Source organism: Rhinoraja longicauda, chromosome 3 (genome assembly GCF_053455715.1).
Source record: "Rhinoraja longicauda isolate Sanriku21f chromosome 3, sRhiLon1.1, whole genome shotgun sequence".
Classification (NCBI taxonomy): Eukaryota; Metazoa; Chordata; class Chondrichthyes; order Rajiformes; family Arhynchobatidae; genus Rhinoraja; species Rhinoraja longicauda.
The window spans coordinates 13,553,061-13,566,043 of record NC_135955.1 but is presented as its reverse complement, the minus strand read 5'-3'; the positions used below and the strand labels follow the sequence as shown (position 1 = coordinate 13,566,043).

Sequence of the window (12,983 nt, the reverse complement as noted above, 5' to 3'; positions counted from 1 at the left end):
TATCGAGCCAGCACCACCATTCACCGTGATCATGGCTGATCATCCACAATCAGTACCCCGTTCCTGCCTTCTCCCCATATCCCCTGACTCCACTATCATTAAGAGCTCTATCTAACTCTCTCTTGAAAGCATCCAGGGAATTGGCCTCCACTGCTCTCTGAGGCAGAGAGTTCCACAGCTTCACAACTCTGAGTGAAAAAGTGTGCACAACTACTTTTGGCTGTTCACCTTCCCTCTCAAGGATGTTCTGAAGTCGGTCCGTGACATCTTGAACCCTTGCACCAGGGAGGCAACATGCCATCCTCGAGTCTCACCTGCTACCACAGAATCTCCTGGCCGCACCTCGGACAATGGAGTCACCCACCACTATGGCTCTGCCCGACGTCGGTCTCATCGGTCGAGTCTCATCGTTAGTATTGGAGCCACCGACTTGTCCACCGTTCGGACTGAAAGCATCTTCTGCCCCCAAGAGGGTGTACCTGTTTTCATCAGGCACAGCCACCGGGGTCTCCTGCACTCCATCTTTACTCCCCTTTCTCACAATCACCCACCTTCGCTCTTCCTGGATCCTTGGCGTGACAACCTCACTGTAGGTCCTGTCCAGGAAACTCTCGTTTTTCCGGATGGTCCTGAGGTCATCCAGCTGCCTCTCCAGTTCCCCAATACGTTAATTCAGGAACTGGACCTGGACACAATTCCTGCAGGTGTAGTTTCCAGAATCTGCAGCAGTGTCCCTGCCTTCCCACATACAGCAGGAAACACACTGCACCAACTTGCCTGCCATTTCTGTGAATCACCTTCTTTTGTAACAAACTTTCCAGCCATTGAACTCTTTTCTCCGTCTTCAAACCTCCTGCTTCTCTGAGCGCCACGCTAATACAGCACTAGAACCTGGGTCTTGGCGCTCTTTTTGTGAAACCTGTACTTGGCATCAATGAGTAGTTTATTGAGGAAGTGCCATTTAATAGCAATGTTCACACCAACCATTCTAAAATTAGATTGATGCGTCTCTCACCCCAAGTTGTGCCAATCAGGTAAAGTAATGTTCATGTGGGGAAAAAGTTAAAAAAATACAAATATATGAGAGGAACATATCAGGTAGATGCCCAGAGTAGGGGAATCGAGAACCAGAGGACATGTGTTTAAGGTGAGGGAGGGAAATTTTAATAGGAAGCTTAGGGGTAACTTTTTCATGCAAAGAGTGGTGGGTGTTTGGAACGAACTGCCAGATGAGGTAGTTGAGGCATGTATCATAACAATGTCTACAAAACATTTAGACAGGTGCATGGATAGAACAGGTTTAGAGGGATATGGGCCAAATACAAGCAGGTGGGACTAGTGCAGATAAGACATGTTGGCCAGTGTTGGCAAGTTGGGCCGAAGGGACTGTTTCCACACTGTAAGACTGTGACTCTAATTACAAAACTTGGCAGGAATATTTCTAGTTTTCTGCAACAATGAATATCTAGAATAATTACTGGCTTTAAAGAGACAGCAATGAATATCTCCGTTCACTTTCAAAGAGATGCTCGCACCTTTATAATAAGCATGGTGTAAAACTAAAATAACCTAGAAAGTTGAAAGTATGCATACTAGTTTATTAAGCACTACATTACACAGCTTTTGTTGGAGTCCTACACATTGCCATTTCTAGGTTATTTTGCATCACTCTGGAATTCAACTGTACATCTCCCTCTGAAGAGTCCTGACCTGAAACAATGCCAGTAAATAGTTGCAAACTCTGGATCATACAGGTTAAATGTCTTCTCTACAGGATACAATTTTGTGTTTTTTAGGTCCTGGTCACTAGTTGCTGCAGTAATTTGAGTCTTTTAGTGGTCACCAACTGCATGTATGAACAAGTGAACAGGGAGGAATGCTAATTCCAACAAAATGGTGAGGAATCGTGCCAAGAAAGGTTGGAGACAAAGTCCATTAATTTAGCATTGTTCAAAGAAGAAAATGCTTTGTTAGTTACCACTTTCTTACCTGAATTTCACAGGCAACAACCAGGTTGTGAATGTAATAGAACGCTTCCTCAATGGTTTCTCCAATGGCAACAAGACCATGGTTCCTTAGAATAAGCACCTGACAGAATGAGAGTAATGTAAACAAGCAACAATGTCAGTTCAAAACATCTTCTCATCTACTCGTTTAAGAAGCTTTGTAAATCAAAAGTAGTTGACACTGCACATTGCTTTTAACAATAATGCCATGGTTTAGATATGGTTATCAGTAAATATGAAAGATTTTGTTTTGTTTCACAAAGTATGATTTGGATTACTTAAGTGACCTCAAAACTGTAAACATGTGTATCTGTGGGCAGCAGGGTGGTGCAGAGCAGGTAGAGCTGCAGCCTAAGGGATCAAGTGACCTGGGTTCAATCCTAACCTAGTGTTGTTTGTTAGATTGACCAACATGGATTTCTTTCCAGATTATCTCCTACATCCCAAAGACGTGAGGGTCTGGTAGATTCATTGGCTGCTGTAAATAGTCCCTAGTGTCCAAGTGAGTGATAAAATGTATGGGAAGTTGATGGGAAATTAAGTAAATTGCTGCAGATGGATGACACAGACTCAGTGGGTTGAAAGACCTGTTTATAATAATAATAATAATAATGTATTTTATTTATATAGCGCTTTTCATATACTCAAAGACGCTTTACAGAGATTTAGAGAACAGGGAAATATGTGTTTTATGTGCTGAATGACTCATTTCTTTTAAGGATTTGTTTAGATTCAACACGGGAAAGGCTCCAAACTTCAACGTTCTCTTTGCCAGTGTCAATGGTAGAGGTGGGCAGCCTCACAGCACCAAAGACTCGGGTTTAATTCTGATCTCTGTGTGGAGTTTGCACATTCTCGCTGTAACTGTGTGGTTTCCTCGGGTGCTCCGTTTGTTTCCCACATCCCAACGACGTGCGAGTCTGTAGGTCAATTGGCCTCTGGAAATTGCCCCAATGTGTTGGTAGTGGATGTAAAAGTTGGATAACATTAAACTATTCTGAACGAGTGATCGTTGCACCAATCGGTGTTTTCGTGCAGCCCAAAATATTCTGCAACATAAAATGTCAACTTTGTTTCTCTTTCCACAGTTGCTGCCTGAACTGCAGAATGCTTACAGCATTTTAGTTTTCACTTGAGAAATTGATCTTGTGGTCCTGGATGGTGCAAGATGAACATAAGTGGCCCTGGATACGAATGGAAAAGGAGAAGAAAAAACCCCATCTGGACCCTAGTCAACATCTGCAAAGATGCATGCCAAACACTAACCACTGTACATACTTTTCAACATGCTTCAGCATTGATCTGAAGGAAGGGAAAAACATAAATTACAGAATAGTCAGTCATTTGGCACAGTAACAGGCCTTTTGGCCTACGACTTCCATATTGGCCATCAAGCACCCACTCCTTACAGATCCCATTTGCTAGTACTCAGTGTGTAGCCTTCTCAGTCACAATAAAAGTATCATTGTTGCATTTTCCATTTCTCACTGAGTATGCCATTTTTTGCATTAATAAAAGTGCTGCATTGGGAAACACTTTTTGCTGTGGGTAGAAGTTGACTGAAACTGTCCAAATAATTTACACATATTTCTTTTTCCTGATAACTGCCAACATGAGATGCAATCTCAAGATTTCTATAGTCCGAATCCAATAGGACAAAAGGTTTTCATAATCGTTGGCAGTAATATAGGAATGATATCTAGTCATTTACTGACGCAATTGCTGAGAGGAAAGAAGTTACTTTATAAATTGCTACTGAGCTTAGATTGTACAACTTTGTAGTACAATTTGAACTTTGCCTATGGTTTACTAATCTGGTACCATAACCACTACGTCCCCTGTAGTGCAAAACTCTATTCAAGGAATTAATTGTATTGCAAATCTCTGAAATGATAGTTATACTTTTCATTTGATAATTAATCTATCAAACCTCAAGGCAAAGCCAATTAATAGGGGAACATCCTGTTGATCATCTAAAACAAAAAGCATTTTTCTTACGTAACATTGTTTGATATTGTTATTTCATTGATATGTCTTTTATGAGATGTGTATAATTCTTAATACACTTTGCAACTAAACTATGACTAATCTCTAAAACGCAGCTGTAAATCTATAGTAGTAAAGTGGGTGGTTATTCCTTCAGAGGGTTGTATATTGATGAGAAATGAAGGTGCATTTGCAGAATGAACTTGGACCTTATATCATCACTCAGAACAACACGGCTTAATAATATTGTGATAAATGGAGCAGAATGCTCATTCAGTAATGACATCTAGACTACATGAATGGAAAGGCTGGAAACAAGGAACTGCAGATGCCGAATTACAAACAAAAAGTGCTGGAGTAGCTCAGCAATCACAGAGGGGTGCAGTGAGAGAAGGTCTCACAGAACTCCTGTCAGAAAGAGGAGAACATCTTCAAAGTAGGCATACCTTGAGGAGATTACACAGTGGAGCAGTAAAGTATAGAAACAAGGAACTACAGATGCTGGTTTACAAAAAAGGGCAAAGTGCTGAAGTAACTCAGCAGGCAGGCAACATCTCTGGAGAACATGGCTATCCATATTTTCCAGAGATGCTGCCTGACCCGCTGAGTTACTCTAGCACTTTATGCCTTTTATTTTGAATGGAAAGGCTTTGAAATCTTTTTGCAAGTCAGACAGGATTATTCTCCTTAACTTGACCTGAATTATAATTACCATTTTCCTTGTGACTCTAGCAAGGAAACTGTCATTGCAGAATGGATCTGTATTTCAAAATAATTTTAAAATGGCATGTCATCCTCTTTGCTTGGGAATTTTCATTAATTTGCATTAGATGACCATGTTTAAAAAAAACAATAATCTGCTATTGCTTAACTTCAGAAGCAAATAAAATGCAAATGTTACTACAATTTAAATGCTGACCTTGTTTTTGGGGCCCAGATTTTTCTGTATTTGTATTTTTTCTTCCTCATCCACAAGGATTCCATGGTAATCATGGTAAGCGATCTCTCCAAGTGTCAACGCTTCAGGAGAAATTGGTAGTAGGCCACATTTCATTGCTGACACCTGATTAAAAACAAAATATGTTTAGAAAATCAGCACTTAAGCACTATAAGACATATTTAATAATTTCTCTAAAAATAATTGATTAAAATAATTTACGCACAGTTAATTTAGATGGGTAACAATGATGAAATGGAATACGGGAAGGAGATAGAGAACTTAGTAACATGGTGTCATGACGCTACCTCTCCCTCAATGTCAGTAAGACAAAGGGCCATTTATCAAAGAAGGGTGGAGTACATGCCCCAATCCGCATCAATGGTATCGTGGAGATGGTCAAGAGCTTCAAGTTCCTTGGCGTTAATATTACCAATGATCTATCGTGGACCAATCACATTGCTCGGAGTACCAAGAAGGCACACTAATGCCTCGACTTTCTTCGGAGACTGAGGAATTTTGTCATGTCTCCAATGACTCATACAAACTTCTACAGATGCACTATAGAATGCATACTGTCGGGCTGCATCACAGCTTGGTTCGGGAACAGCTTCGCCCAAGAGCGCAAAAGATTTGAGTTGTAGATGTAGCCCAGTCCACCACACAGAACAGACTTCCCACCATTGACTCTAACTACATTTCACGCTACCTCAGAAAAGCAGCCAACATAATCAAAGACGTCTCACCCCAGTCATTCCTTCTTCCCCCTGCTCCTGTCTGGCAGAAGGTACAGAAACTTGAAAGCGTGCACTGCCAAACCTAGAAACAGCTTCTTCCCTTCTTATCAGGCTTCTAAATGGTCATTCCATAAGCTAGGGTACTGTCTGATTGACCTCAAGCCCAATGCGGACATTGGACTTTGTCTATGATGCGCTGCAAAACGGAGAACTATATTCTGCATCCTGTATCTTACACTTTCCTTTATCTATTATACTTAAGTTTGACTTAATTGAATTTAATCAATAGGGGAACTCCTTATTCATCTAAAACAAAAAGCATTTTTCTTTAATTGATTGTATTTAATAAACCTAAACAGACCCTAAATATTAAAAACTGAGATGACATTCCAACAAGTTGTTTTGTCATGAGAACTAAATGGTAGAAAATATTCAATGTAATAGAATAAAGATTACATCCATAAAAAGGAAAGCTCATTCTAAGTTCCAGTATTCCAAAAGATATGAAACACAAGTGAACCTACCGCAGCCCCGGCTGGTGTGTGGATGTGTACGATGCATCGGATGTCTGGTCGAGTTGCGTAGATGGCAGAATGCAAGGTAAAGCCAGCTTGACTTATTCCCAAATTGGTGCAACCACGGTCAATTATATCACCTTGAAGATTAACTTTAACCTGTAAAATACAGACCAATTTAGGTTGCCTCTACAGACTGTCAACAAATCATCAATGTCTCTTGCCTTCAACAGATCTTTTCTCACCCTGTGTTAAAATTGAAACTCATTCTTTTCATGTCAATGCCCATAAAGGTGCCAGACATGCAATAACCTGGCTAAATTTCAGTACCGACAACCCCCGTCTTACGGAGGGGTTGTGTTCCTAGACAACTGTCTATATCGCCATTTTCCATAATGTGAACCCTGTTTCCCCGTTGAATCCCGCACTCAAGTGGAGATGGTTTCCTATTAGAAATTGTTCTTTCTAAAGTAACAATGGATACTACAGCTGTCTGTTCACAACGAAGGGCCATTTAAGAGATTGCCTTACCAGTTTTCAAAGAAAATCTTGAACTGCATTTGGAGACACAGGCAACTGCAGATTCTTATCACCTCCTCTAACCTCATCTACAGCATTTGGTGCTCCCAATGCGGCCTTCCTTACATCGGCAAGACCAGCGTACACTAGGCACCCATTTCACAGAACACTTGTACTTGGTCGGTCTAGCTTCCTTCATATCCCATACTGACCTATCTGCTCTGGGCCTCGTCCATTTCCAGAGTGAGGCCATACACAAACTGGGGGAACAGCACCCCATATTCCACTTGGGTAGCTTCAGCAACACAAAAACTAAATTCTCCAATTTTAGGTAACAACCTAACATCTCCATCCCCTTTCCCCCCCTCTCTTCCCTGTGCCCCACCCAGATGTGCACCATTTCTCCCACTATCCCGGCCCTCACTTTTCCCTTCTCATCCCCTTCCACCTATATCACTTCCTCTAGTTTCACATTTTAATCATTTCTGTCCCTCTTGCAGCCTTTCGACTTCTTTTTATCTTTGGTCTTTTTATCTTTGGTTCACCTATCAGCTAATCAAGACCTCACCTATATCCACCTATCACTTGTGCAGTTTTGTCCTGCCCCTATCTCTTTTCCAACTTTCTCCCCCCTACTACAATTAATCTGAAGAAGGGTCCCAACCCAAAACATCACCTATCCATGTCTTCCAGAGATACTACCTAACCTGTTGAGTTATTCCATCATTTGGTGTTTTTATTTGTAAACCAGTGTCTGCAGCTCCTTGTGTCTACAATTCTCATCACCTTCGAGCGTTTAGTTTGAAGGGAGACGTACAGTTTTAAATTAATATCAAATATAGGCAAAATAGATCAATAAATAATTCAATAAATAACAGTAGGAGTGTAGGTTTACAACTCATATGTAAACTTTCCGGCCCTGTTTCAAGCATCCTGAGAGTAAATGATTTGGAAAAAGCTTAGTTTGAAAAAAACTGGAAGATCAAAACAAACCCTCCATATTAAAAAAACATTACATTATCTCTGTGTGTCAAGAAACGTGAATAGAAAGTTTAAAAAAAATATTTGTTTGTTTCACATTTTGTACTTATTTAATTCTCCTCACCTCTCATAAATTCGGTAAGAACCAATTTTATTCTATGTATTAGAATTTTGGACTGGGATTTGTGAATTCTGTAAGAGCAAATTTCTGTAATCTAAACAACTGTAACGTGAGGTCATCTGTAAGTAGTAATTGGTGGATGAATATCAAGAACATGCCCGAGGTTTGCTATTTTGGGAATGCTCCACAGATTATGCAGCTTTACAGTTGGCAGCAAGACAATAAATGCAACGCACTTAAATGGATTAATTTAGCAGGGATTAAAATTTTAATTTGTTCCATTGCTTACCAGACTAGATGCTGTGACCTCACTGTAAAGAAGACCAAAAGGAACGATGAGGAAGTGTTCCTGCTCTGAGTTGACTCGGACCTAAGCAAAATATTAAGACCAGGCATTTAATTGTAACTAATTGATAAATGAAATGAAATTAAAAAATCTGCATGTACTTAGCTCTGATTCTAAAAGAAATTACTTGCAATAATTTGGGGAAAAAAACACCAAACATCCATCTTAAATTAAGGTTTTGCAATAAGTAGGTAATAATGAGCCTAACATTTGCAGAAGAGCAGTGGATCACGGTTCTTCACTTTGTTAATTTATTCAATACATTTATAACCTGGAGATATGAAAAAAGCTTGAGGCAGACAGACAGGTATTTGTTTACTGAGAAGTTAATGAGCCTGAAAACTGATATATCTCAACAAGTTGACAGTCTACATAGAGGTTTGAAAGGGTGGTATGGAGATAATGGACGTTCTATTTATCTTGTTCCAATATTATATCAATTCTGGAATGGGTTCTGCTAGTTGGAAAATAACAAATGGGATCCAATCATTCAAGGATGGAGAGCGAAAACAGGGAAGCAACAACAATTAGACTGACATCAGTAAAGAGGAAATTGTTGGTCCTGAAGTAAAAAATATAACACTTAGTTAGAAAATAATAACGTGCGAAAATTATGTTTGGATGATTTCTTGGGAGTTTTGACAGTGTACGTGGTAAGTAAATGAGAGGGAACCAGCGGATGTGATGTATTGGATTTTCAGAAGGTTAGAGTACATCAAATTGGGGGTAATATACTAACATAGGCAGAATTGGTTAACAGATAGAAGGCAAAGAACAGAACAATACGCTTGGATCCCATCTATTCACAGCAGATAAAGTATTCAGCTGATGGATCAAATGATTTGCAATTTTTGAATTAGTGAATATCTGGGATTCTTTGTCCCACATTTCTGTGGAAGTTAAGTCATCGTTTATTTTTAACATATCAATATTTTTCTGAATATCAAAAGGAATGAAAAGAAGCAAGGATAGGACTGGAAATTATCTTCCTGAATGACAGACCAGGCTCCAGGAGCTGACATTCAACTTCTACCTCTATTTATGTTCTCTTTTGTTATCTGTATGATACGATACGATAGAACTTTATTTATCCCAGGAGGGAAATTGATCTGCCAACAGTCATAAAAAAAACAAAATACATGAAACGTGAAATTAAAGTGACGAGTGGAAAGGATGGGGATGTGCAAAGATTGAGGGGGTAGGGGGTAGGGGGAGGGGAGTCAGTCTCAGCTAGCCCCATGATAAAAGGGGGAGGAGTTGTAAAATTTGATCGTCATAAGGGAGGAAGGATCTCCTGTGGCGTTCTGTCCTGCATCTTGGTGAAACCAGTCGTTTGCTGAAGGTACTCCTCTGGTTGACCAGTGTGTCATGGGGGGAGGGGGGGGGGGGGGGTTGAGCTGCATTGTCCAGGATGTTCAACAGTTTGAGGAGCATCCTCCCCTCCAAGACCACCTCCCATGAATCCAACTCCGCCCCCAGGATGGAGCCAGCCTTCCTGATGAGTTTATTGATCCTATTGGCGTCCGCAGCCTTCCCAGCAGACGGCAGTGAAGAAGGTGGCACTGGCTACCAACGATTGGTAGAACATCTGCAGCATTTTACTGCAGACGTTGAGGGAGCGGAGACTTCTCAAAAAATGCAGCCGGCTCTATCCCTTATTGTGCAGGCCCTCAGTGTTCCTGGACCAGTCCAGTTTACTGTCCAGGTACACTCCAAGATATTTGTACTCCCTGGTATATTGCACATCCACATCATTGATGGAGACGAAAAACAAATTAGAAAGTGGAATGTCTTCTAAAGCCAGGACTTTTATCATATTACTAGACGACCCGTGGACCCGTTGGATCCAAACCTCTCCTGCGTTGTTCTAGCACCCTCCCCTCCCCCACTCTAAAAGCGCACAGCAAGATCTCAGGATATGTCCAAGGCTGTGGCAGCCGGGGAGTCTCCCCCGGGGCCATGGGTGGGCGAGGGGGAGAGGAAAGGGGAGAGGGAGCCATTCACCCTGGCCCCGGGCGGTCATCGCGGTGGCCAGCAGCAGGAGAGCGGCCGCAAGGTGCTGGCCCATGTTTATCCTGCCGGCGGCCCTCTTCTTGGCCCTTCTCTCTGCCGCCGCGCTGCACCACGGGAGAAAGGCCCAGAGAAGAGAGTGGATTTGCAATGTGTTGCAGAACTAAATATTTTATGCTTCATAACAAACACATTGAATCATTACATATTAATAAATGTATCAAAGTCAAAATAACACGTGGTATTTTGAATTTAAATCTATGATTGCATTTACATTTATGTAGGTCTACAAATTAGCATCTTTGGTTATTATTCAAAATTAATTGAAGTGAATTGAAATTAATTCATTTAATTCTATAATCTTAAAGCCAGGGTACAGAAATATTGACATTTCAGTTGTAAGCAGCCAGAAAGTAGATTACAGGAAAGGAGTACATCACTAATCGAGAAGTTGGGAGAAAAGAAACCCACTAAACACACTTTCAAACATACTATAAAAACTAATCTGCTGCTCAAACTCTAATGTTCCCCTAAGCTAGACTTCCACACTTATACAAGATTCAGTCCTTCTATCAAACCATCACATTGAAATTTGATTCAAAGTTCTCAACTTAAAACTTTTTATTCTTGTGTTTAATTCCTCCTTCATCAATTACTTTCATCCCTGCTTTACATTGGAAATCAAGGTGCAGCAAACATAAATACCTTCTCACTATTCATCTCCTTTGGGTCAATAAACTACCAATGGAAGCCTTTATTAGTAGGAAGTAGGCTATTTACGAGAAGAACATTCTGCAGATCGTTGTGCATCTTTGCAATTCTCAAATCTCAGTGCTGTGCATCACCGATTGCATTCAAAAGACTGATAGTTTGGGAAAATGCAAAAAATAAAGTCTGAACAAATGAGTAGTCAGCTCTACTAACTGCATATCAAAATGGTTTCGTATTAAAAATATATAAACTTTAGCATGTCAAATATAGGGAGCTCAACTTACTGTTATGTGGTTGTAGATAAGCTGAGACCATCCAAAGAGATCTGCAAGCCTGTGGAAAGCAGCCAGCTTACATCGCAACAATTTCTCTCCTTTCTCATATGCAACAGACTCAGATCCACGGAGATCATTCACAGGGGTAACCATTCCCAGACCTAAAATAGAAATATGAAAATTTAACAGTACATAAGTGATTTGGGAAATTAAAGTCAGGCAGGATATACAAAATGAATGGCAGGAATTTGGGTAGTGCTGTAGAACAGACTCCTGGGGGGGACAAGTATATAGTTCCCTGAAAGTGGCGACACAGTTAGACAGGTGGTAAAAAGGGGTATGGCACGCTCAGCTTTATCAGTCAGGGCACTGAACATAAGAGTTGGGACATCATGTTACAGCTGTACAAAACTACAGCTGATATTGAGTGCAGTTCTGGTCGCCATACTATCAGAGGGAAGTGATTAAGCTAGAATCTAACTGCTAGATAGTGCAGAAAAGATTCACAAGGATGTTGCTGAGGTTGACGGGTTTTAATTATAAGGAGAATGGGACCATTTTCCCTAGAAACGTAGGAGGCCGAGGAGTAAACCGACTACGGTTTGTTAAAATCATGAGGGGCACAGATATAGTGAATGGTCACAGTTAATTTTTTACAGAAGGAGAGTACAAGACAAGAGACCACAAGTTTAAGGCGAGAAAGGAGAGATTTCAAGGGGACACAAAAGGCATGCTTTTCTACAAAGAGAGCAGAGGGTATTTGGAATAAATTGCCAGCAAAAGTAGTAGAGGCAGGCGTATTTACAACATTAAAAAAGATACCTGGACAAGCATATGTACAGGGAGGATTTAAGAGGGATGTTGGCCAAACGCAGACAAATGGGGCTAGCATGGGTAGGCACCTTGGTTAGTATAGACGAGTTGCATTGAAGGGCCTGTTCCATGCTAAACAACTTTATGGCTCGATAAAGGCTCTGAATTTTGAACAAGAGCTCGGTCTACCAATTCAGACAAAAGAACAGTCTGAAATACTGAAGATGTTAACGATAGGGGTACTCAACAACAGGGACTGCTGAAGGTCAAAAGGGGGGTAGGCTGGACTTATTATTTAAGGCAGCCAATTATCTGTTACAAATATTGGTCACATTTCAGCCCAGATATGGTTAATGTCCAGGTCATATTATGGAATTGCATACTCAGTTTCATTATTAAAAGTACCCTGAGCTGAATACTTCCAAATCATCTGTAAACATTCCAGTTGTTAATCAAATTAACTGAAACCCTGCAAATATTAGCATTGTGAAAAATAAAGCAGCAAAGGTTCTTTGGCAATCTCATGTGTGGAATGGTGGGCAGGAAAGATAGATTATCACAGTTCACTAACCAACTTCGACATGGGGGTACTGATTGAGAGTGATCAGCCATGATCGCATTGAATGGCGGTGCTGGCTCGAAGGGCTGAATGGCCTACTCCTGCACCTATTGTCTATTGTCTATTGACATTATTAATGTGTACGAAAGAACTGCAGATGCGGTTTAAATCGAGGTAAACACAAAATGCTGGAGTAAATCTGACCTTTCGGTCCTGGGCCTCCTCCATTGTCAGAGCGAGGCCCAGAGCAAATTGGAGGAACAGCACCTCATATTTTGCTCAGGTTGCCTACACCCCAGTGGTATGAACATTGACTTCCCTAACTTCAAATAGCCCTTGCTTTCCCTCTCTCTCCCTCCCCTCTCCCTTCCAGGTTCTCCCACCAGTCTTACTGTGTACTCCGACTACATTCTATATCTGTGTAGGAAAGAACTCAGATGCTGGTTTAAATCGAAGGTAGACACAAA

The 12,983-nt window shown here is 40.9% G+C and overlaps 1 protein-coding gene across 6 annotated transcripts in view; it reads right to left on the bottom strand.

Moving 5' to 3' along the window:
* add1 (adducin 1 (alpha)) overlaps positions 1-12,983 on the bottom strand; it is a 94,556-nt gene that overhangs the window by 40,053 nt on the left and 41,520 nt on the right. For all 6 annotated transcript variants that reach the window (XM_078431947.1, XM_078431939.1, XM_078431932.1 and 3 more), the window contains exons 4-8: positions 11,154-11,305; positions 8,092-8,172; positions 6,191-6,340; positions 4,912-5,055; positions 1,990-2,088 (exon numbers count right to left, since the gene is read on the bottom strand). In XM_078431947.1, the coding sequence (XP_078288073.1) occupies positions 1,990-2,088; positions 4,912-5,055; positions 6,191-6,340; positions 8,092-8,172; positions 11,154-11,305 (626 nt within the window). The remainder of the gene's footprint in view (positions 1-1,989; positions 2,089-4,911; positions 5,056-6,190; positions 6,341-8,091; positions 8,173-11,153; positions 11,306-12,983) is intronic.